This window comes from Artemia sp. Qi Xiang Cuo, chromosome 4, assembly GCF_049724085.1.
Source record: "Artemia sp. Qi Xiang Cuo chromosome 4, ASM4972408v1, whole genome shotgun sequence".
Lineage (NCBI taxonomy): Eukaryota > Metazoa > Arthropoda > Branchiopoda > Anostraca > Artemiidae > Artemia > Artemia sp. Qi Xiang Cuo.
In genome coordinates, this window is record NC_142797.1 from 57,738,364 (window position 1) to 57,764,763 (window position 26,400).

Below are 26,400 nucleotides of genomic sequence, written 5' to 3' on the forward strand. Positions count from 1 at the left end.
TTATTTGTTGTTCACTTTATAAGAAATATATAAGAATCTCCTTTTTTGTAAGAGCCCCGTCTCAACAAGCGAGCTGGACCTGTTACAAATAATTTTTGACTTGCTCCTTAAATCATCCTTTTTTTTCCCAGGGCATTTTGGGATCCGGGTTTGCCTTGAAGGTACAACAGAAACAGCGACAGAAACATTTTAATAGGCAAATTCCCGCTGCCGCCCAGCTGATACAATCACTTTGGCGGTGCTTTGCAGCTGACAATTCGTTTAATTCTACTGCAACTTGGAAGATACATGAGGTTGAATCTTCTTCAGATGACCAAGGGCCGCCACTCAGTGCAAAGGTAGAATTTTCAGATCTCAATTCTTAAAATCAAGGTTTAAGTTTAAAATTGGACAAAAATTCTTTTCAGTGCTTTTAAATTTGTGGCTAATCAAACACCACACTTTAAAAAGGGTTTCTAAACGTTTTTGGGCTAAAAAGAAGGGGAAGTCTAGCTCTATGCCCTGTTCTCATGTTTGTGATAAAAATATCTGTGGTTAAGGCAGGAAGTGAGGTTAGCAGCTGGTTTCGTATTAATTCAGGAGTTAAGCAGGATTGTGTTCTATCTTCCTTTATGTGTATCATTCCGATGGACTTTGTCTTAAGGATCACAGGGATGGCAATGGTAGACCACGAAATCAAATGAGGAGGAAAAACTCTCCTGGACCTAGATTATGCTGATGATATAAGCATCTTAGATGAAAGTTTGAGCAAAATAAATGATCTTTTAGAGGTTGTGCGAGTTCAGGGTGCTAAAATAGGTTTGAAAATTAATGTTAAGAAGACTAAGTAATTAAGACTAGGAATAAGTGAAGATGAAAAGGTGACATTGGGTAACGAACAGAATGATCAGGTGGTATTATTAGTACAGACGGTGGGAGTAGTGAAGATGTTGAGAGTAAAATAACCAAGGCTCAAGGTTTTTTTTAACTGTTAAGAAAAGTTTGAAGTAATAGAAAGATAAGTCTCCAAGCCAACATTAGAATATTGGAAGCTACAGTGATGACGGTGTTCAAATATGGCCCTGAAACATGGGTGCTCTGAAAAGCTGATGAAGATTTTCTAGATATTTTCCAGAGAAATTACCTACGGATTTTTCTGGGGACCCGGCTGACTGACCGTATTTCCAACAGTAGGCTGTATGAAAAGTGTGGTTCAATCCCGCTTAATAGGACTATAATAACAGAAAGGATGAGATGGTTAGGGCACGTTCTAAGGATCAAGGATGACAGATTGCCAAAGATCATCCTTTTCGGCCAACCGTCTAGGGCTAAACGGAAAGCAGGTTGTCCGCGGTTAGGATGGGAGGATTTCGCAAAGAAAGATTTGAAGAGAATTGGAAATCCTGAGAGGGTGTAAAGAGGGAGGCTTTGAACAGACTGGGATGGAGGAGGAGCGTGTGTAGCTGCGTTGGCGTCAGGCGGCTTGGTACTGCGGTGAGTTTTTAGTTTCAGTAGTAGTAGATATATTTGTTGACTGTCATTTAGAAAATCTTTATGGTAAATAATTGTTTATGATCCTTTTTTCAATCTTCTACCCTAAAATCTTCCTCCTAAAGACTCTTGTCTATATGCTGTAAAAGCTGCAATATTTTGCTTATACGCTGGGTAATCTTTCGAGAAAAACGTTAAATCTACCATTTGCTACACTTGATGTTTTAACTATGACTGTTTTCATACTCAAATAGGAGTGGATGAAACAAAATCGAGGAGACAGGTCCGTAAAACCTATATTAGCTCTTGTGGGGGTGGTTTAGGTTGCGTTCCGAGAACTTATGTCCTCCCTTTTCTCCTTCAAAAAATTCATGATTATTAAAATTTTTCAGTATTTCCCTTTAATTCTCTGTTTCTATTTTTTTTTTTTTAGGATTTTCTGTCCTAGTTCTCTTATAGTCTTATTTCTTTATTTTCATATTTAACATAGAAACAATTCCTATTTCTTTGGCAATATAACTGAAAAGAATCGAATCCCCATGGGAAATTTTAAAAGTAGAAATTGTGAAAAAAAAAAAAATAAATAGTTTCCGAATTACTCATCAGGCAATTGATAATCCAGTCAATGGACCAATAGATCCTTTCTTATAAATTTGTTGTTTTTTTTGTGTCAAGAAAAGGAACGCATTAAGAGATTCTCTTCTTAACAGAACATTTAAAAAAAAAGTTTTCAACAATCTATACTTCACAAAGAAAATAGACTGACCATTTCCTCAAGCGTCATGTATTTCTAATAAGTTAATAATAAAACTATTAGAAAATCAAAGATCAAGACTTTTACTTTCCTCATAATTAAGAACATTATTTCGGTGTGAAAATCAAAAGACGGTAAGTACGCAGCAGAAATTTTGTAAAAACGCGGACAGGAAATATATACCTCTGGATTTCTGACTAATTATAGGAACAGTCCATTGCAAAAAGAAGACTCAGTTCATAGTTTTGACCTTGGGAAGCCATAGAGGTTTTGAGCCCTGCTAAAGTTAATTTCTGCTCTCTTTGAGTTTGACTGGGCTATTTATTGTAATTTCTGTTCGTGTAGAATTTCATTTATTTATCGATGCTGATTTGTGGTAGTTTTACGCGTGATAGATTATTTTGTTTTATTTTGTTCATTTTTGGTTTAATGTAGTTCTTTGCTTTTCTTTGAAAAAACTTATTTTGTGGATAAAGTTTTTTTTAATTAATTTCCTGACTTGGGCATTCTTTAAATTTCAATCGGGGATTTTGCGATTGGCCAATCAGAATAAAGATTTTAAGGCTTACTTTTGTTGGTTAACTAGAAAAGATAGAATCTTAGAATAAAAGTTTGATTATCTGTGTGATGAATTTGACAAAATCTACCACAGCTTAATATTAGTAGATAATACATGAGAACAAATTAATGTTAATACAGACCTTCAAAACAAGATCTTGCCATATCAATTATCAGAGGCGTAGCTCCAGTATTTTTATTTTGGGGGCAAAAGGGGTCCACATCCAGAGAGTCAAGGGCATGGGCTATATCATATTTTTCTCTAAATTATTGGAGGGGCAGCTGCCCTTCTTGCCCCTCCCAAACAACGCCACTGTAAATTATGGTCACCTGAAAATCCCATTCATGATGTCCCTGTAGTTTTTTCTTGATGCGATAAGGCGTTTCATAAATATTTCTGACATACCCGTATCAGCAATCTGCATACGCATAGTATGTTTCAATTTAGTCCAGCTTTCCCCTCAATGTTGCCTCAGATATTTTTTCCATATCCTCAAGCTTAGGAGTTCTCGCTACAGAAGCAGTAGTTTCAGTGATAGTAGGGGTAGTAGTAATAGTACTTGTGGCAGTAGAAGGACCAGCAGTAGTTGTAGTAGTAGGAGCGTGCAAATATTGCCTTTTTGGTCAATTGATCATCTCCTTTTATCATTTCCTGAAAATTCCAAATTAATATACTCAGTCATTTCTGAGTTACACCCTTTTGACCACCCATATACACATAACATGTTATGATTTAATTCAATACTTCCCTCAACATTTTTTTAAAGACTCATCTTAATGCCCTTTGTTTTTTTGTTTTGTTTTTTGAAAGCAGAAATCAAACATGCATACCTTTTGGCATATACTATACGTAAACAATGAACACACTGCATAAATTGCAGCCCTTGCCCTGAGGCTTTGGGGGTGAGATCCCCAAACCTATAGTTACTGAACCTTTCAACAATTCTAACAAAAAGGATGTCTCAAAACTTTGTTTGGATGTTTGTTATGGGAAATGATGGGCGTGTGGGGGGGGGGGTCTCTCAAATCACTTTGACTCTTAAAAAGGGCACTATAACAACCAATTTAAAATTAAATAAGATCCATCTGAATTTGATACGACCACCCATCTCATAAAAACATTATATACCCCCATGGCATAACTTAAAGTCCATCCCCTGAGCTCTGGTGGGTTGTGCCAACCCTGGAGGAATTGTTGTATGTTCTTTGGACTATTTTAAACAAAATTGCCATTACACAATTTAAATCAGATACATTTGGTGACAATAGGGGTAGTTGGAGGGGGAACTACTTGACCTCCATCACTTTTGACTCTTAAAGGGGAACTAAAACTTCCAGCTTTCAACCTAATGAGCCACTTCTAGAGTTTGTACAACCATCCCTTCCATAAAAACCTTAAATGCCCTAGGGGCATAGCTCAGAACTCTCGCCCTCAGGCTTTGGTGGTTTATGTCAACCTTATAAGCCTTGTTATATGATCTTTGGACTATTTCGAATAAAAGAGCTGTCTCAAAATATCTATTGGATGCATTTCGGGAAAACACGACTTGTTTGTGTGTGTGTTGGGGGGAGGAGTAGCTGCGCTCTCAGCACTTTGACTCTTAAAAAGGGCACTAGACCTTCTGATTACCAATCCCCTCCAAAGCATATACGACCACCCTTTCTATAAGGACCTTATATGCCCCCCGGACATAACTTAAACCCCTTGCCCTGAGAGCTATAGTGGGGAGGGGGTTGTATTCCTCACAAACATAATTTTCGAAACCTTCAACTACGATGAGCAAAATTTTCATCTGCAAATTTTGATTGGAGGTATAAGGGAAATGATGAGCGTGGAGGGGGAGGGGCTGGTTGCTCTCAGATCACTTTGACTCTTAAAAAGAGCACTATAACTTCCAATTTTAAATCAAGTAAGCCCCATCTGAAGTTTATACGACCGTCAATTTTATAAAAATCTTATATCTTCTTATGGTATAACTTACAACCCTATCCCCAGGGTGCTGGGGGGTTGTGTCAATCCTAGAGGCATTATTATATGTTCTTTGGACTATTTTGAACAAAATCACTATCTCATAATTTCAATCAGATGCGTTTGGTGAAAAGAGGGGTTCTCAAGGGGGCTACATGCCCTCCATACCTCTCGACGCTTAAGAAGGAACTAGAACTTCCAATTTTCAACCAAATAAGTCTCTTCTAAAGTTAAACAACCATCCCATCCATAATAACCTTAAATGCCCAGTGGCATAACTTACAACCCTCGGCCCTATACTCTGGTGGTTTGTATGAATCCCAAAGTCATTTTTTCATGATCTTTGGACTATTTTGAAAAAAATGACTATCCCCAAATTTTTTATTCGATGTATTTCGGGAAAATACGATCTGTGGGGGAGGGGGGGGGAGAGGTAGCTGCCTCCTGATCACTTTGACTCTTAAAAAGAGCCCTAGAAATTTAGATTACCAATCCAATGAGTCTCCTCCGAAGTACATACAACCACCCTTTCTATAAAAACATTATATGCCCCCGGGGCATAACTTACAACCTTGCCCTGAAAGCTGTGAGGGCGGGGGTGTCTGCCTCAAAGACATAATTTCCAGACTCTTCAACTACAATGAACAAAGTTGCTATCTCCAAATTTTGATTGGATGTCCTAAGGCAAATGATGAGCGTGGGGGGGGGGTAATTGTTGCTCTCAAATCACTTTTGACTCTTAAAAAGGGCACTATAACTTTCAATTTTGAATCAAATGAGCCCATCTGGAGTTTATGCGACCATCCATTCCATGAAAACCTTATATGACCCCAAGGCATGACTTACAACCCTATCCCCAGGACACTGGGGGGTTATGTCAACCCTAGAGGCATTGTTACATGTTCTTTGGACTGTTTCAAGTAAAATCACCATCTCACAATTTTAATCAGATCCGTCTGGTGAAGAGGGTTATTCGGGGGGGGAGGGGGTCTCGCTGCCGTCTATCACTTTTGACTCTTAAAAGAAAATTCTAACTTCTAATTTTTAACCAGATGAGCCTCCTCTAAAGTTTATACAACCATCCCTTCCATAAAAACCTTAAATACCCCCTGGGCATAGCTTACAACCCTTGCCTCCAGGCTCTGGGGGCACCTTCGACTAATAAGAAGGGCACTAATCCTGTCAATTTCCAATGGAATGAGCCCTTTTTGAAGCTTCTACGACAACGCTTTCAATAAAAACCTTATATGCCCCAAGGGCATAACTTACAACCCTTGCCCTGAGAGCTGGGAAGATTTGTTATCCTCAAAGACATAATTTCTGGACCTTTCAAATACGTTGAACAAAATGGCTAGATCAAAATGTTGATCGGAACTGTTTGGATAATGATGGGCCTGGGGGGAGGGGAGGGACATTCACCCTCCGATCACTTTCGACCATTAAAAAGGACAATAGCCCTCTCAATTTCCAATCGAATTAGCCCTTTTTGAAGTTTCTACGACAACACTTTCTATAAAACCTTATATGCCCCAAGGGCGTAACTTAAAACATTTGCCCTGAGGGCTATGGGGGGGGGGCTCTGTGTATCCTCAAATACATAATTTTTGGACCTTTCAACTAGGTTGATCAAAATGGCTATATCAAATTATTGATCTGAAGTGTTTGGGGGAAAGATGGGCGTGGGGAGAGCACTCGCCCTCCAATCACTTTCGACTATTAATGCGGGCACTAGCCCTCTCAATTTCCATCCTTTGTAAATTTTCTACGACAACACTTTCTGTAGAAACCTTATAGAATAGAATAGAATTTATTGACACAAAAGCCCAAAGGGCCCTGGTCACAAAAACAAAGACACTTTCATACAAACATAGATTGACACAAAAGTATAATCTAGGCTAGTGAAATATTACCCTCACTTCTAATCTTCAAAGAACTTTTCTCTATGCTCTATACCCATTGTCAGGAACCTTCCAAATCTCTTTATACCTCCAATATCTTTGCTTGCTAGTAAATTTATTATCTCTCTCCCATACCTCAACCCTAAACAATTCTTTCCTTAAATCTATTAATTCCCTACACTTCCCCACAAAATGAACCAGATCTTCCTCTTTCCAGCACATGGGACAGAAGTAAGGATCAGAAGCTTGCCTAACCCCTCCTAGATACTTCCTTCCCTCACCTAGTGGTAACCCATCTGAGCTAACACAAATAATCAAATTTTGTTGCCTCTTTTGAAGCCCCGCCTTAAAATACAACTCTTCTCTCCACTGCTCCTTAGCCTTTGCATATAACTCCAGTGACCGGGTCTCATTCACTCGTGCATGCCACATCTGGATTTCATGGTCCCTTAACCTTTCCCTGACCCTACTTGCAACTGCCTCTTCCTTTAATCCAATCCCTCGCCCACCATTCCATAGCTCTGAAAATCCACAATCATCCAATATCTTATTTATTTGAGATGGCCACGTATCACTCTTTGGGATCCTCAGAGCTTCTAAATATGCTGCTTTTGTTATCCTTACTCTGGGCATACTCAGGATTTTCTCCCATAATCTTATCATCCCTTTTAGCGAATCACTTCTAAAAGAAAACAAACCTAGATCTCCTCTCAATACTAAACTATTCGTTGAAAAATGTTGACCTAAAACTCTCTTAAAATACTGTAGCTGAATATACTCCATCGTCTCACCACCTATGTATCCCCAAACTTCAGATCCATAATGCATAGCCGATTCAATCTTTACCTGAAATATCTGCTGATGTATCTTCAGGTTCTGTATGTTTGCCAGTTGGCTAGCAGTCACAGCATAGGCGCAGGACTTTCCTTTAGCAATACTTAGCTTCAGCTGCTTTCCAAACTTACCATTTGATGAATACTTACGTCCTAAATACGTAATCTCATCCCTACATTCTAAATCTAGTCCCTCCCATTTTACTCTTTCCCTACTAGTAATCTTACCCCCTTTTCTAAAAACCATAAGTACCGATTTCTTTGCATTAAGGCTTAGTTGTTTCCTATCTATATAATCCTTAGTTCTATCCAACAAGAACTGTAAATCCTCTCTAGACTTTGCCACTAGTGCCAGGTCATCTGCGAACATCAGCATGCATAGTTCACAGACATCTAATGACACCATTAGAAATCCGGCAAAATCATTGCTTCCTAAGAAAATCCGGCAAATCATTAATAAACATCGAAAATAGCCGCGGAGACAGGGGGCATCCTTGTTTAACACCCTTTCTAGAACAAATTACATCTGAAAATTTCTGCTACCCTAATAACAAACTTTGTAGCTTCATACATACTTATTAAGATTCTTACAAATGGGTATGGCAGGCCAATATTTATACAATCCTTCATTAACAGTTCCCTCTTTACATTATCAAATGCCCCTTTTAAATCCAAAAAAGCTACATACAATTTACCTCCCTTCTTATTTATAAACTTATCAACTAAAAACTTTAATGCAAAAATCTGATCAATTGTACTATGTCCCTCTCTGAATCCTGACTGCTCCGCGGCTAGCCTTTCAGTTTTGTGGAGCCAATTTCTAAGTCTGTTATCTAATACCTTCGCTATTAGCTTTCCTAGTGCGTTACCCAAATGTAAACATCTATAATTTTCATGTAGTTTCCTATTCCCTTTCTTAAAAATCGGCACTCCTACTGCCAGGCTCCACTCACTAGGCCAAATTCCAGATCGAAGAACTGCTGTAAATATCAAAGTAATAATATACAATGTTACGCTTCTACTATACTTCCATAGAACTGCTGGAATACCGTCAGGACCAGGTGCTGAACATTCCTTCATCTCTTTTAAGCTTTTCCATGTTTCTTCTACCCTAACTGGCTCGATCAAAGCATCATCTTCTTCCTTCATAGGGCCATAAACTTGATCTTTGATACTCTTCTTCCAATTATCTTCAATTACACACTCATTTTCCGTTGTCTCCTGCCTCTTTAATTCACTCGACCAGGTGTCTGCGGGGGGGGGGAGGAGGGATATCTTTGCTTTTCTCCCTTCTGGTAGAACTTGAAACCTTCTTCCAAAAAACTTTGCTATCCTTATCCTTTAATGCCTGCTCTATCTCCTTAATATCTTCTTCTTCTGTCATCTTCTTACACTTTCTTACTACTTTCTTATACCCTCTCCTAATTCTTCGGTATGCCAATAAATTATGGTTTCTGGAACAGGAACCATAATATAAGGTTTCTGGAACCTGACTACATCTAACGCTTCTTGTGGCCTAGCTTTTAACTTTTTACGTTCCATATCCAATTCCCTCTCCTCTGAATTCCTAACCTCAATTTTATCACTTTCTCCTGCTCCTACGCAAATATCATACACTACCTTGTTCAGTCGCTTTAGACTCTCTTCCAGCTTACCAATTTTACAAAATTCCTCACACTCTTCTATTAGCTCCTGAGTACTACCTCTTATTATCCCTTGGTTGACCATCTCTTCTGTCTCTTTAACTATTTTTATCGATTTTCTAATACAAAGGTCATTCTTTGTAAATCTACTTATCTCCCCTTCTCTTTGCAAACTCCGAACCTTTATCTCGCATATAGACCTCTGGGGCCCAGGAAGAGTTAGATTAATAGCAATTGGGAAGTGGTCCGACACTACGCAACCCATCACTCTAACATTGTAACACATTGGCCACAGATTCAACCCAACCAAAAAATAATCTACCACACTTGGTGACCCAGATAAACAAGTAAAATTCCCCACTTCTTCATCTTCTCCCAGTCTACCATTTACAATTACCATTTTTTCTTTCACACAAAAATCTAAAAGGTTCGATCACCATGTATTCCTTGTATGGTTCTGGTCCTTACTCTGTTGCTTACTAATTTTTAAATCAGCATAATACCAAGGGGATTCAGCAAGACCCTGTGATACATTGCTCCTCCAGTTATCTCCAACTTCCTCAAATTCACCATCTGAAATCCCAGTATACACGTTAAAGTCACCTGTAAGAATCAATAGCTATCACCATACAATTCAACATATTTTCTCATCTCTTTTGATACTATTATAAAATATACATATTATCTCATCATATTACACATATTATACATATTTTCTCATCTCCGAACTATTCTGTGGTGGTATATAAACAGCTCCTATAACTAGATTTAATTCATTCATTTTTACCTTTAACCACACAATATTCTCAGACTCACTTTTTCATCTCAAAACCGAGTGAAAACGACTTTCTCTGCATAAAACAGCAACTCCTCCAAACACTCTGCCATTCCTCAATGGTTTTCCACAAGTGCACTCACATATAAACCCTTGAATGCAAATACAAGAACTTCTCCATGTCTCACCTATAATATCCCACTCATATGACCTACATAAATCACTTAGTTTCTGATCACTAAATCCCTGAATATTCCAGAAAAATATTTTCAAAATCATTGCACTATGGCCCTCAAAATCCTATTCCGTAATTACCGGATCAAGAATAAACCTACTAGGTTCGTTTCCTCTCGGCAAGCCTCTGCTTCTCGTCCGTCCTTCTCAGACTCTTCTTCCCAATCCACTCATACTCCCTCTTCCCACTCTAGTGCTGGGTTGACGATTTGTATCTTCCGGTTTTCTCTCTGCCAGTCTTTTTTGAACCCGTAACGGTCTAACTTCCGAATCCCCTAACCCTTGAGACATTCTAACCGGCGTCTCTGTCGCATTGCTGTCTATGACCGTAGTATCGGATACATCACTCATAACCGATTCTGTGTCAACATCTGTAATCCTATCACTTTCCTCATCGGCCACCTTAATTCTTGTCGCGTTGAAATTTCAGGCAGTTTCGATCCCTCCCTGAGATTCATGTTCGAAGGAAAATGTTTGGTCTCCAATTTGTAATTTCATCCCCCGTAGGAATGCATCGGATCTACCTTCAGTTTTAGAGTGTTATAGAGTCGATCTCAACTTGTTTCTCGCTTTCCTTTCAGCCGTGGTATGATCAGAGGCCACTTTTAGCCCGTATTCTCTCAGATGTTGATATATCCGTAGGAGTGAGTCGAGAATATCTTTAGTTGTGGATCTAATTAGGACTGGTGAGACTTCTCTGCAACGAGTTTTCATTCTAAATTTCTCTTTAATGTCACTCCAGCGAATGTGTAAACTGGGCATAACCCTACCAAAAGACTGTAATAAGTCATACTTTAGCGAACGACCCCTTACTCCTGGGTTGAATTCGTATAACACCAAGTTATTTTTCTTAGATTCAAATTCAAACTTTTTCAACATGAACGAGAGTTCCTGAACTATAGTTTCCAAAGCACTGACTTTTTTATCTTGTTTCTTCTCGAACGTAGCCCATTCCCTCCGTACAGATTCAGCGCTGGCAACGGCATTTTCAATTCGCTGCAACTTCTCCGTTACCTCACCTCTCATCTTTTGCATTTCGGCTAGTAGTTCTTCCATTTTCAGCATTATTATTATTAGGTTCTACTTAAAATAAAAATATCACGTACCTTACATAGCCTTTAATATATATCCACGCAAAGGCTAATCGTGCATTCCGCTTTTGCCGTTTACTTCGGGGCACGGCTAACACCCACGGATGGCTTTACAATTAGTGGCCTGGAATGCTTTCTTTACCACTTACTGAACTTCTGGCTATAGTTGGCAGCAAATATCTTCTTAATGGAATTTGATCGACACTGCTGGATTTCTGGCTTCCCAGAGGAATCGTTTTGGGCTCAAAATAAACTGTTCTATTTGTATTTCGAAACAGAGTCACTTTTGCACTGGCTAGTCGACTCTTACCACCTCAATTACTAATTGTTTTCACTACAATCTAATCTGGTACAACAATAATGCCCCCAAGGCATAATTTACAACCTTTATCCTGAGAGATGTAGGGGGGGGGGGATTGTCATCCTCGACGACCTAAGTTCCGGACCTTTTAACTACGTTGAACAAAATGGCTATCTCAAAATATTGATTGGATATGTCTGGGAAAATGGTGGCTATGGGAGGGGGGTTAGTAGCCCCTAAATCACTTTCGACAATTGAAAAGTGCCCAAGTCCTGTCAAATTCCAATCGAATGAGCTATTTTTTAAGTTTCTAATACAACTCCTTCGATACGAAGTGAGTCTAAAACAAAAACAAACAAAAAATACATTGTGCCAACATCGTTATTTACTTAGGCAGCGCTATTGCGCTGCCTATGATCACGCTCCAAAAATTGTGTTTGATCTCACGCGCTTCACAAATTTTGTTTGATAGCTTCTATAGTTGGAATTGAACAGTATCTGATCTAACTTTTTACAAATGTGACTTTAATATCAAACAGTTCGTAGTAGTGAACTGTAAGTAAGGAGCGATACGGCTCAATAGTAACCGAAACTCTAAAAAAGACAATTTTGATACAAATAGATACATCTAAAGAATCGAATTTTTATGCTGATTTTAAATATATAAGTTTAATAAAGTCAATATCAACCCATTAAAAATTACGAGCCTTTCATGGAGGAAGAGAATTTCCATGAAGGGGGTGCTGAATTTCCCAAAATTATTTAAAACACAATCAGAAATTAAATAAAAAACAAGTTTTTTCACCTGAAAGTAAGGAGCAACATTAAAAATCGAAATGAACAGAAACTATGGCGCGCGTGAAAGAGTACTTCCCTTCTTCAATACCCTACTCTTTATTCTAAAGTATTTTTAGTAATTTCAAAAGAGCTATTTATTCTAATTAAACGGCCTTTGTGATTTGAACTTTAGTGTAAAGAGCCAAGTATTGACGAGGAAGCGTACCCGCTCATATTGCGTATATGAGGAAGTTCGCCCCCTCGTCAATACTTGTTTTTTTTTTCTTCCCAGGGGTGATCATATGGACCCAGTCGTCGTAAAATATTGCGAGAGGGCTTATTCGAATGGAAATCAAAAGCTCTAGTGCCCTTTCTAAGTGACCAAAAAAACTGGAGGGCAACTAGGTCCCCTTCCACGCTCATTTTTTCCCCGAAGTAACCCAATCAAAATTTTGAGATAAGCATTGTGTTCAGCGTAGTCGAAAATTTAATAAATATGTCTTTGAGGTTGACTTAATCCCCCATAATTTCTGGGGAAAAGCTGCAAGTTATGAACTTTGCCCATTGTTTACATATAGTATTGGTTATTGGGAAGTATACAGACGTTTTCAGTAGGGACTTTTTCTGGTGGCGGGGGGGGGGGGGGTTTCGGAGAAGGGAGTTAAATGGGAGGATCTTTCTATGGAGGATGCTTCCATGGGGTAAGGGACATTTCTATGAAGGGGCGCCGGATTTCCCAGCAGTATTTAAAAAACGATCAGAAGTTAAATTTTAAAAAATCTTTAAAGTTTTTTAAAGTGAAAGTAAGGAGCAACATTAAAACTTAAAACGAACCAAAATTATTACATATATGAGGGGGTTCTCCCCCTATTCAATACCTCGCTCTTTACACTTAAGTTTTTTTTAGTACTTTCAAAAGAGCTATCTATTCTAATTAAACGACCTTTGTGATTCAGGAGTTTGTGATTGGAACAAAACTCAAACTTTAGCGTAAAGAGCGAGGCATTGACTAGGGGGCGAACCCCCTCATGTACGTAATGAATTCTGTCTGTTATAAGTTTTAATGTTGCTCCTTACATTTAGTTGAAAAAACTTGTTTTTTCTATTTAATTACGTATAAGAGATGGGTACCCTCTCCTCAATAGCTCGCTCTTACGCTAAAGTTTCTTTTTTAACTTTTAAAAGAGGTTATTATTCTAATTAAACAGCCTTTGCTATTCAGCAGTCATTCTTACACAACTGGAAGAAAAATCAAATTTAGGTTATTATAAGGTTATTATTAGTTAAGAAAAAGTAAAATTAATATGGAAATTTTGTTTTAATTATTCTTTTACGGTGAACCAAATTCAGAACTTGCACTATTTCAAAAACGTTCAGAAACTAAATAAAAAAAAAAACAAGTTTTTTAACGGAAAGTAAGGAGCGACATTAAAACTTAAAACGAACAGAAATTATTCCGTATATGAAAGGGGCTGTCCCCTCCTCAAACCCAACTCTTTACGCAAAAGTTTTTTATTGTTTTCTAAGCAGAGTTGTGAGAAAGAGTCAAATTTTAGCGTAAAGAGCGGGGCGTTTAGGAAGGGACAGCCCCTTTCATATACGGAATAATTTCTGTTCGTTTTAATTTTTAATGTTGCTCCTTACTTTCAGTTAAAAAAAACTGTTTTTTTTATTTAATTCCAAAATCAAAGCCTGAAATAACAAGATACTGAGTACATATTTCACAAATAGTGAATTCCACATATCAAGTAGTTGATTTCCACATATGCCTGTATGGTGTTTAACGCTTTCTGAACTTTCCAATTATAATACAAAGCCATCATTGAAATACATAAGTAAAACTAAACAGAAGTTAAGAAAATCTATAACAAAATAATCTTTGGCTTCACCCAGAGTTGGTGGTTAAGACTTACGGAGCTAGCTGATTACAAAACTGAGGTTGTTTTTGCAATATAGAAGTTTGCAATCAAAGGAAGTCACGAATAAGTTTTACGAAATAATGGTGTTTCATTTTCTTCAAAATTGGTATTTGAGAGTTTCTAAGTTGGCCTATTACGATTTTGATGCTAGCATTTTAATTTGGACGTCCAGGAATCCAAACCCGTTAAGCACATGTGTCCTATATTGCGTCTGACATCAATAGCAGTTTATATCGTACAGTTTTGAGCTTGTGTGTTATAAATCTGACATCTCAGATTTGACATCTGACATTTGATTGATTTTGCAGCATAGAGGTCAAATTCAAAATAAGTTAAGTTTATATTTGTTTTAAGAATTGACGGGAAAAAAAATACGGGAGTGTTTCGCATATTGAAATCAGAGTCTTCAGGAAAACTGATGGGAGCGTTACCCCTTGTTGAAATCAGAGTGTGGAGCAAGAATATTCTGTCTGTTTGATTGTAAAAGCAAAAGGAGTGGTATTTGCCCCCCCCTAAAAATGAAATGCACTATACCTCTTCAAACTCACGAGCATTCGGTGATGTACTTAAGTAATTATTGGTTAGTCGTTATTAAGTTGAAAAAAATGGTTGAAAAATTTTTTTTTTCAAAAGGCGATATTAAAACACGATACTAGTAAAGACAAAGTCGAATAATAAGTCGAATTTCAAATTAACAAATATTTATATCAAATAATAAATGGAATTCAAAACAAAATTAAAACAAATCAAATCAAAACGAAAAAACATTCAGGTTTGAATTGAAAAGTAATATCACAAATAATAGTCGAGCTGCCAATCCCTTCAAAGCTCCACAGAGGCTGTAGTGTGATTTCTAATTTACAAAAAACTATACGCCTATACTTTGAAATGTTTTTTTTTTGAAATTATTTTTTCGCACTTTATTGAAGGAAAAAGGTTTTGAACAGGGCTTTTATTTAATAAAACTAAATAAAATCAAGAAATTAGTCAATTTTCCAGGGAAAAAATCGATGTAATAGAATAAAAAGAAATTCTTACCATCACTTTAGATTAATTTTTTTAAAGGACACTTTCTCTTTTATAGTGCGACATTTTCTCATTTATTATTATAATATTGAAAAATAAAAATAGCTGAGACTTAAAATAAGTTTATATCATCATATATTAAACCAACACTTTACTTTAATTAGTTCTTTCAAGTAATCTCGTTTATTCTACTAATTTTCTTTATTTTGTCGATGTTTTCACAAATCAAAAGCCCACAGCTGGAAATATATATCGTTTATAATAAAACATAAATGTTAGGCAACTCAAGCCGTTTAGAATGATTGAGAGGCATGGGGAGTAGCCCCACCGTTATTTGTTTACCTTGATTTGACTTGTTGTATTATCACAATTGTTTGTATACCTTGATTTGACTTGTTGTATTATTTTTTATTGTTGTTATTCATATTATGGCAAATAAAACACATTGCCAAACACAAATCGTTTTCAGTTTAGTAGAAGCAACACCCTGGTCTTTAGATCACTTATTAAGGGGTAGCCCTACACCTATTTGGGGTAATTTCTGCTCGTCTTATATTTGACTTAATTATTCATTTTAATTTTTGTTCGTTTTAGGATTTATTTATTCATCTATACTAGCATATGTTATATTTATATTTGATGTGATTATTTACTTTAATTTCGTTCGTTTTAGATTTCATTTATTTATCAATAATAATTTATGTTCATTTTATGTTTATTTATTACAGGGATTTATTTCTGCTCGTCTTAGGTGTTAATATTGCTCTTTACTTTTTTTCCAAAACTTATTTTTCGGAAAGATTTTTAAGTAAATTTTTGGGCATTTTGACTTAGCATAGTTTAATTATTGGTTGATATCAGGAATGTATGTAAAGATTTTCAACCTTTATGCTTTAAAATAGAAATTTTGGATTGTTTTTTGTATGTTGGACAAACTTTTAATATTCCAACAAAGTTCTCTATGAACTGCGGTTTTGCGCAATAAATTTTTAGGAATAAATTTTCTACAGAATTCTTGGTTGATGGAGAAGGAGATTATTATTCTGATGAATTGAAAATCCGTGTAAGTTTTGGTCTTTGATGGGGGTTGTGTATGGTCTTCTTGTTTTGCAATCAAATGAGTCTCATACTAACTAATTTGTTGAGATAGTTTAAATACTAGCTAAAGTTACTTCTAAAGGACTAAAATGGCTTCGGTGTCTAGAGTTCCCCGAAGAATCTATGAGAAGGGTTCTTACGTTTTGAATTTAATGTTAATGGGAGTATTTTCTACATTTTACGTTCAATTTTGGTCTTTAAACTACCCTTTTAAACTTACATACTACGTTCCACAATGGCTTCTATTAATTAACAAATCTTATTCCTTCAGAGCTCCAAGCGAGGAAGCGTTATTAGAAGACGGAAATCTAGGAGTAGATTTGACTTTGCTTCATTTTATCCTCAAGACTGTTCAAACTTGGCCAGAAGAGTTTCAGTTAGTGAGCATTGTTATTTTGATGGCGAGTCTAAACACCGTAAGTTTTTTAATATATTTATTTTTTGAGAATGTTTTTTTCCTTATATATGATGCTCTTTATTTTAATTGATCTTACTTCTTTTATTTTTCGTTAGCAGCTACATTTTGATAGATAAGAAGTCAGATGGTTGAGCATATGCTTTATAATTATAAATTAAGAACAGTTTTTAATGAAGTAAGGTCTGCTTAGTTGACTAATATGAACTGCCACGTATAGTTATCGCCACTTACCCTGCGAAGTCTTAACTAGCACGAAGAAGAAAGAAGTCGATGGAATAGCGTTGAAATAGCAAAGAGCAATATGTCACTGCTTAACTGCTCCTGCGTACAAGAACACGTAAGCACAAATTTCACAAGTTATGTACTTTGCACATTTATTATCAGAATGATCCGTATATTTTGACTCACCTGCAACAGAAAAACCCGGCAACACAGACGTCACGTTTCTGCAACCTGAGTGGGAAGATTAACTGGCGCCAGCAGGATTCTATCAACACTGGAGACTCCTTGCCAATGTAACAGTTGCTTCTGTTGGCAGAGAAGGATCTAAGCACTAAGGTAATGACCGGAGGGCCCGATGTGATCTGCCGCTCATACTCGATCTAACACACCTTCCCTGTCTCCAGTATATCATGATTCCGTACCTCTTTTGGTTCAATATCATTCATCAGGTATTCAGGGAATGCATCTGAACTATTAAAGGTTACTTATAAAGAGGTAGGATAACCTAAATGAAAGTCCTAAAGGATGGCTTCAGTCCTAAATTAAGATACTGTTTACACATTTTTGTAACGGAACTTTAATTACACCAAAGTTGGTATTGAGGGACTTCTTAGGTTATTGATTATAGACCTAAAGTCCTATGTTTATTATAGTTTCTTAGGCGAAGTCGGCCGAGCGAAAACAGGTTTTTGTTCACGTGATCTGACTTAAAAAATAAAAAACACCTCCAATGTGCCATATTTGCCTTTTAAGCCCTAAAAGGCAACAATGGACACTTGATTTGCCAGAAAAGCCAAAGAGCAGAGGCAGCTACGCTTGAGAAGCCATAATGAAGACAAGGGTTAAGACTAATAATATTACACTTTATTAAAATTCTTAGCCCACTAGTGCTAACTTCGCACGCATTAACACGTTGTACTCCTTTCAACTTGTGGTTATTTAAGGTTTATTTAGTGAATGTTAATCGTTATATAAATAAAACAAATTGGATCACAATATAGCTATCCTAAAATATAACACACAAGTACATATTTCGCAAATGGTTGTTGATGTCCACCAAAGATTGTATTTAAGTATCTCAGATCTTTCTGGTTTTAAATACGAGGCTAATATTGCAACATATGTATCCACATTCAACACAAATTCGTAAAACAATTCATAAATTGTTGGATGTTACATCTTGCTTAAAGCAGATTTGCAAAGGTTTTCAATAATGTATGACTGAAGAACCCAAAGAGGGACTCTCAGGTCCGCATCCTATCCAACACCATGTCCCATCCCAAACTTTATAGATGTAAATTAGGTATCCTTCTCTATTTACTAGGATGCTTCCTATATGATCGAGTCATACATGATTATATGCTAATCATTTACAATCATCAACATCATAGTATAATGGTTTTGAATCAGATCTAGCTGCAATGTGTATTCCACAAACGGTGTTTGATTTCCACCAAAATTGGTATTTAAGAGCTTTGCTTTTGTTGATTACAAGTATGAGGCCAACAGTGCAGTGTAGATTTCCAAAATAAAATGTATTTTGAACAATGTTTAAAAATGGATTAGCCTCACCAAAACTGGTATTTAAGGATTGCTAGAGTTGTTAGTTACAAATTTGAAGCTAATATTGAAACATTGAACACATATAGGATACAGAATATATAATTGGATACAAATTTATCACAAAACTTTACAAACATTACATTTATTCTAGGATCAATTTTCTTTTATTATCTCAGAATGAAAGTTTTTTTTTTCTTTGAGTTCTATTTTATGAAAAGTATGAGAAACTCATTGATAAATCAAAAAAATGTTAAACAAAAGACTGATAATTTCAAGAATAATCCATTTAGTTTTGAACCGAGTGTCAACTACACTCAATTCTATATGGGGATTTGTGAGGGGCTTAAGCATACTTCTTGCTTGTGGTAACTTCTGATCATTGTCGTCTAGACTTTATTCTTCATTTTGAATTCTGTTTATTGCTTTATCATTTATTCATTAATAATATTTTCAATTGTTTTATGTTTGATTTGCTTTTGGATTTTATTACCAATTGTTCCGAACTTTATTATTGGTCTACATTTTCGTTTGCAAAACTAATTAATAATTGAGAAACTTTTAACGTATTTATCATCTAAAAATCAGAGCATTTTCTGTATTCTTATTTCTGTAACATTATTTTTTTCACAATGTACTTTAGGCATATTTTAGTGCACCTTGTGTTACAATAAAAATGTATATTTCGTATTATGCATTTACTGTAGCAGATATATGAAACGAAGAAACGGTTAAAGAAAGCAATTGATAGTAAAAGTTTCATTTTTGATTAAAAAAAAGCAAAATTTCACAGATTAAAAGCTTTGTTCAGCACAATTATGCTCTTTCTTTTCGCCGGTTTTGAATACAAGATCAAATGTAAGTCCCAACTCTGAAATTTTAAGACACTATTTTTCTCACTTCAGATCCAGACGAGTTTCCAATGGCCAGCCATGCTTCAAGCCTAAACGAAGGTGCTTCCGATGACATGGATTTGGATATGGAAGAACCAAGAGTTAAAGTGTAAGTGTTTGCCAAGCTCTCAAATAAGATATTGCATTTTACCTTAGTATACGCATTAGCTGAGAGTTGGTGGACAGTGACGCCTCCCCCAAGTACCATCGTCTCTTGTATACTCCCTCTCCCAGTTTCCTTAATAATTTTCATAAATCATCTGCTGACTAGCAGAACTAGTAGGCAACTGAAACATTGTAAAGATATCTAATGGCCCAATCCAAAGCTCTTTATCAAATCAACGTGATATTGTTATAGATCTACATTTCAAAAGAGCATAAGAAAGGCACATCGAGTGTTATGTTCTATCTTATTGTTATAAATTTCTAATACGTCATAAACAGGTAATATAAAGAAGAAAAAACGATCAAAAATGGGATTCTTACGGCCAAATGAAACTACTGCAAAAACAAACAAAGCCAGTATTTCGAAAGGAAAACCGCCTCTCTTTTTCAGTGCGAAAAAAAAAATATTTCCTTAAATATATATCTAAGGAAAATTCCAAAAAAAACAAAGAAAAAACCGAAACCAAACGTGGAAAGTCAATGTGAAAAAAACAAAACCAATAAAACCCAATGAAAAAAAAAAATTATAAGTTGGATAAAATTCAATAAAAGCCAAAATTAAAAGAATTAAAACCAAATACCTAACAACCGTAAAGTGAGTCATTCGCCAATATCAGCGATTTGCACAAAATCCAAAAAAAATCTGAATTGCCATCGACGGATACTAGCGAAAAAATGGCAAATAAAAGAAAAAATTCATTCACTCACAACAAACGAACCAGCAATTAAATAAGTTGGAGAATTATGTCATTTGATTTTGGATTTTAATAATTGCATTCCTTGCCGATAAACTTTGATATCCTTGTGGTTGATGATGCGTTTGATTATGTGAATGTGAAGGTGGTTCAAGGTTTATTTCAGGGATTACTAAGGTATTGGCTTCTCTTTTGAGCAAACTGAAAAATGAGTCATTTATTTTTAAATTACCGGTATCTCTGTTCAAAGATAGACCTAAATGTTGGTAGTTATAAATCTCAACAGCCTCTCTGTAGTGCTGAACAATACCTTTGTCGTACGAAATTAAGCTAGATTGGTTATATAAAATAGTATGGCCCGGGTGATCATAAATGTGTTCTGCAAGGGGAGAGTCAAATTTTTTTTTTCACTTTATAAAGGTATTATCAATTGAAGTAGAGTGCTGAGTTAATTTATCCGTAAGTCGTTTATCAGTCCTTCCGATGTACTAAAGACCACAAGAGCATGAAACTCTGTAAACACCGGAGTTTTCGCCTTTCGGGTTAGGGTCTTTAGCTTGATAAATTTGGTAACTGATGGTTTTACTGGGTCTATAATAAGTGCAAATGTTATTTTTCCTTAGATTTTTGGAAATATGGTCTAAAACACAAATCAAAACGAAAATTTTTATTGTGTTTACTGTGCCACCATTTGATAGCTTTTTAATCCGTTTTTCAATCACAAAATCTACTAAACTAATTGGATAACAATTCCCAAATACATCTCTAAGGTGGTCGAGCTCTGAATCCAGGGAACGTTGTGAAGAATCCTGCAACGGCCTATCAACTAGGGAAGTGACCACTCCTCTTTTCGCCTCAGGAGAATGATTAAAGGAATAATTTAAGTAACGGTCGCTATGTTTAGGTTTTCTATAGATCCCAAACTCAAAACATGTGTCATTATGGTGCACCAGGACTTCCAAGAAAGGAAGACGCATATCTACCTCTGATTCTTGAGTAAATTTGAGTTTTGGATCCAAGAACCTAAGCAAGTGAAGGAAACACCCCAGGGATTCCTCACCGTCCTCCTACGAATAAAAAGTATCATCTTTAAAACGAACGCAAAATTTCAGTTTTATGAACACTATGTAAAATAGCCCTTTCTTCAAGATTAACTATGAAGATGTTAGCTTCTATTGGTGAAAGGGGGCGCCCATTGGAAGCCCTTATTTCTGTCTATTAAAAATGCCTCTATAATGGATATAAAAAGAAGTTATCTTGCCAAGGGTTGTAAGTGAAAGAATTGTCTGATTTGATAGTTTAGATTTTTCTGATATAGATGGGCTAGAATTAAGTTTATGCTCAAAAATGAGTTGAGCCTTTTGGGGATCACAATTGGTATACATTGAATCCGTATCAAAACTGACAATTCTTGTATTTGGTTTAAATGAAACTTGCTTTACTTTAGAAACTAAGTCAGGGGAAATTTTAATATAGGATTTTTTAGCCTGAATTAGTGGGTGAAATACAACTGACAAGAATTTCCCTACCTTTGCTGTAGGAGAATTAAATGAGGAAACATTTGGTCGAAGTGGAATAGGAGCATATGAACTTTAGGAATACCATAAAAACGAGAAAACGTGCACCCACGTGGATAAAACCTTTTTTACAATTAATCTGTGATCTCACCTTTTCTTTTTAGATCAGAAAGCTCGACAAATTGTCCTGTGGGATTGGTAGCTAATTGTTCATGTGTGTTAGAATCATGTAACATTTCCCTGACTTGTTTGTCATAATCATCTGGATCCAATACAACAACAGTATTGCCTTTATCTGCTTGTGTGTTTTTTTGCAGTATTTTCGTTTGGCCTAAAAACCCCGTTTTTGGTCTTCGTTTCTTCATTTTATTATGGCAGGCCTATGTAGTTATGAAATTAATTAACAAGTGATTGGGAAAAGCTTAAATTATAAAAAAAAACATTGTCGAACAGTTCGTGGTTGTCTAATGATTAAAAGCTTATGTTTTTCCCGCTGGTTACACATGTTTGATTCCTCTTTATGGGAATTTGTTTTAAAATAGGTGTACATTTTCTAGTCCCCTGCCAGCAGCGAAGAGAGAGAGAGAAAAAAAAATAATACAATTCTATGCTTCCCGTGCAAAAAAGCAATTTTCCTTGTTGTTCAAGGTGGGAGACTGTAGTTATGCTGTATAGCTTTTTCGGCCATAGTAACTCCAATGATGAAATTTTCATTTCAACTCCAAGCAGCAAAAATTATTAAAGTATACTTACTTAAGAAAAGTCAAAATTGTTTGCAGCATAGTGGCACAAAAAATGCAATAATAACACAACAAATTTCCGTATATAATATTAACTACACGCTTTAAATACCTATAATATCCTACAGTTTACTAAAATTTGCATTAGGGCAATATCTCATAAATAATTGAATTTTTTATCTACAATTCCTCCAAGATACAAAAAATAATATACCCCTTGGACTCTTTGTGTGACAAAATAACAAATTTCTGAAGGGAAAGTTAAAAAAAGATGCGAAGTAAAACCTACACTTAATGCCTTATCATAGGCAGCGCAATAGCGCTGCCTAAGTAAAGAACGATGTTGGCACAATGAATTGTTTTTGTTTTTTTTTCTGTAGACCAGGGCACTTTGTATCGAAGGAGTTGTCGTAGAAACTTCGAAAAGGGCTCATTCGATTGGAAATTGAAGTGGCTTTTGCCCTTTTTAATAGTCGAAAGTGATTTGAAGGCAACTAACACCCCTTCCACGCCCACCATTTCCCAAACACATCCAATCAAAATTTTGAGATAGTCATTTTGTTCAGCGTAGTTGATTTTCCAGATAGAAATTATGTTTTTGAGGAGGACACACCCCCACAGCCCTCAGGGCAAGGGTTTTAAGTTGTGCCCTGGGGGCATATAAGATTTTTATAGAAAGCATTGTCGCAGAAACTTAAAAAAAGGCTCATTCGATTGGAAATTTAAAGGGCTAGTACCCTTTTAACAGTCGAAAGTGATTAGAGGGAAACTAACCCCCCGCTCAAGCCCACTTTTTCTCCAAACACATCGAATCAAAATTTTGAGATAACACTTTTGTTCACGTAGTTGAAAGTTCTGGAAATTAGGTCTTTGAGGATGACAACATCCCCTCCCCAACCCTTAGGGCGAGGGTTGTAAGTTATGCCCTGAGGGAATATAAGGTTTTTATAGAAAGTTTTGTCGGAGAAACTTCAAAAAGGGCTCATTCGATTGGAAATTGAAATGGCTAGTGTCCTTTTCAATAGTGGAAAGCGATTGGAGGGCAACTAACACCCCTTCCACGCCCACTATTTTCCCAAAAACATCCAGTCAAAATTTTGAGATAGCCATTATGTTCAACGCAGTTGAAAGGTCTGAAAATTATATCTTTGAGCTGGACAATCCCTCCACAGTCTTCAAGGCAAGGGTTGTAAGTTATGCCCTTGGGCCACATAAAGTTTTTATAAAAAGTGTTGTCGTAAAAACTTGAAAAAGGGCTCATTCGACTGCAAATTCAAAAAGCTAGTGCCCTTTTTAATATTTGAATGTAATTGGAAGGCAACTAACCCCCCTCGCACTCCCACCATCCCCCCAGACACTTTTGGGGTTTTTGTATAGAGTTATTTTTTCCCATACCAGGACACTTCGTATCAAAGGAGTTGTCGTAGAAACTTCAAAAAGGGCTCATTCGATTAAAAATTAGAATAGCTATTGCCCTTTTTAATAGTCGAAAGTGATTGGAAGGCAAGTAACACCCCTTCCACGACCACTATTTCCCAAACATATCCAATCGAAATTTTGAGATAGCCATTAGTTTCAACGTAGTTTAAAGTTCTGGAAAATATATTTTTAGCATATTTTTGAGAGGATGACACCCCCCCCATAGCCCTCAGATCAAGGGTTGTAGGTTGTGCCCTGGAGGCATATAAGGTTTGTATAGAAAGCGTTGTCGTAGAAACTTCAAAAAGGGCTCATTTCATTAGAAATTGAAATGGCTAATGCCCTTTTTAACAGTCGAAAGTGATTTGAAAGCAACTAACACCCATTCCACGCCCACTATTTATCCAGACACATCAAATCAAAATTTGGGATATCCATTTTGTTCAAAGTAGTTGAAAGGTCTGGAAATTATATCTTTGAGGATGACACTCCCCCACAACCCTCAGGGTAAGGGTTGTAAATCATGAGCTGGGGGCATATAAGGTTTTTACAGAGGGCGATGTAGTAAAAACTTCAAAAAGGGCTCGTTCGATTGAAATTAGAAGGGCTTGTGCCCTTTTTAATAGTCGAAAGTGATTGGTGGGCAAGTAACCCCCTCTCACGCCCACCATTTCCCCAAACACATCCAATCAAAATTTTTAGATAGACATTTTGTTCAACGTAGTTAAAAGTTCTGGAAATTAGGTTTTTGAGGATGACAGCTCCTCTCACAGCCCTCAGGGCAAGGGTTGTAAGTTATGCCCTAGGGGCATATAAGGTTTTTACAGAAAGCGTTGTCCCAGAAACTTCAAAAATGGCTCATTCGACTGGAAATTGAAAGGACTAGTGCCCTTTTTAATAGTCAGAAGTGATTGATAGGGCAACTAACCCGCCTCTCATGCCCACCATTTCGCCAAACACATCCAATCAAAATTTTGAGATAGTAATTTTGCTCAACGTAGTTGAAAGTTCTGGAAATTAGGTCTTTGAGGATGACAACCCCCCCCATCCCTCAGGGCAAGGGTTGTAAATTATGCCCTGGGAGCATATAAGGTTTTTATAGAAAGCGTCGTCGTAGAAACTTCAAAAGGGCTCATTCGATTGGAAATTGAAAGGGCTAGTGCCTTTTTTAATAATCGAAAGTGATTGGAGAGCAATTAACGCCCTTGTCACGCCGACTATTTCCCCAAACACATCAAATCCAAATTTTGCGATGGCCATTATGATCCACGTAGTTGAAATTTCTGTAAATTAGGTCTTTGAGGATGACAACCCCCTCACAGCCCTCAGGGCAATGGTTGTAATTTATACCCTGGGGGAATATAAGGTGTTTATAGAAAGCGTTGACGTAGAAACTAAAAAATGGCTCATTAGATCAGAATTTGAAAGGGCTAATGCCCTTTTAATAGTCGAAAGTCATTGGAATGCTTGACATTTTTATAGTAAAGAGCGAAATGGGAACAATGTCCTTTTTTTAGACCAGGGCACTTCGTATCGAAGGAGTTGTAGAAACTTCGGAAAGGGCTCATTTAATTGAAAATAGAAAGGGGTAGTGCCCCTTTTAATAGCTGAAAGGGATTGGAGGGCAACTAATCCCCCTCCCACGCCGACCCTCCCATTTTCCCATTATATTTAAAAACTAAAATTGCCTTAAGATTAAATCAAAAGGCACTCTGTTAATGCTAATTCTTAATAAGGCATCTCAGCAGCAAAGTATAATCACCTACGGAACAAGTACTGACAAAATCTATCCTCTCCACACAAAAAAGTCACCCTTTGTATACCTATGCGAACCTGGCAACTAAAAACCGTAGTTACACAATTCATCCCGGTCACTCGTCGCCTGAATCACGCTCTAGCATAATTATTGGCCGGAGCAAAGTACTTTGGCTCGGAGCGATTAAGCAGTACAACATTTTGCATCTAGAGGCGCTGAGGTACGTGGGGTCACTTTTGGAGAGTTTAGTCAGTACTTGTTCCGTAGGTGATTATACTTTGCTGAGCAGTATCGCAAGAACGACTGAGGGTATTATGTTCAAAATTTTCTGGGCTACTTCTGCTCTAAAAATTTAACCAAATGAAAATAGCGTAAGTGTATCCAAGCTATCAAAGAAAGTAAACAGAATTTTTTTGCGTATAGTATCAAGTTTTCTATTTCAGGTGAACTAGAGGAGGTATGAAACTAAATCAAACACTACTATTTGTGTCTAGATTTTTAAGAGGGTGTATGTTGTTAAAAATTGCGGAAAAATTTTCTCCAGCATACAAATAGCAGGCAAAACTAATAAAGTCCTAAAAAAACGAAAAGATTTAAACTATTATTTTCTTTTTCCCTGAAAAGACTATGTCAATATAAAACGAACCGAAATTAATTAAAAAAAAATTA

The 26,400-nt window shown here is 36.5% G+C and overlaps 1 protein-coding gene across 1 annotated transcript in view; it reads left to right on the plus strand.

The window, feature by feature from the left end:
• Positions 1-26,400, plus strand: part of LOC148953274 (potassium voltage-gated channel subfamily KQT member 1-like) — a 271,309-nt gene that overhangs the window by 168,931 nt on the left and 75,978 nt on the right. Inside the window, exons 5-7 of the mRNA XM_089087598.1 lie at positions 132-338; positions 16,618-16,762; positions 19,452-19,548. Coding sequence (XP_088943724.1) covers positions 132-338; positions 16,618-16,762; positions 19,452-19,548 — 449 coding nt within the window. The remainder of the gene's footprint in view (positions 1-131; positions 339-16,617; positions 16,763-19,451; positions 19,549-26,400) is intronic.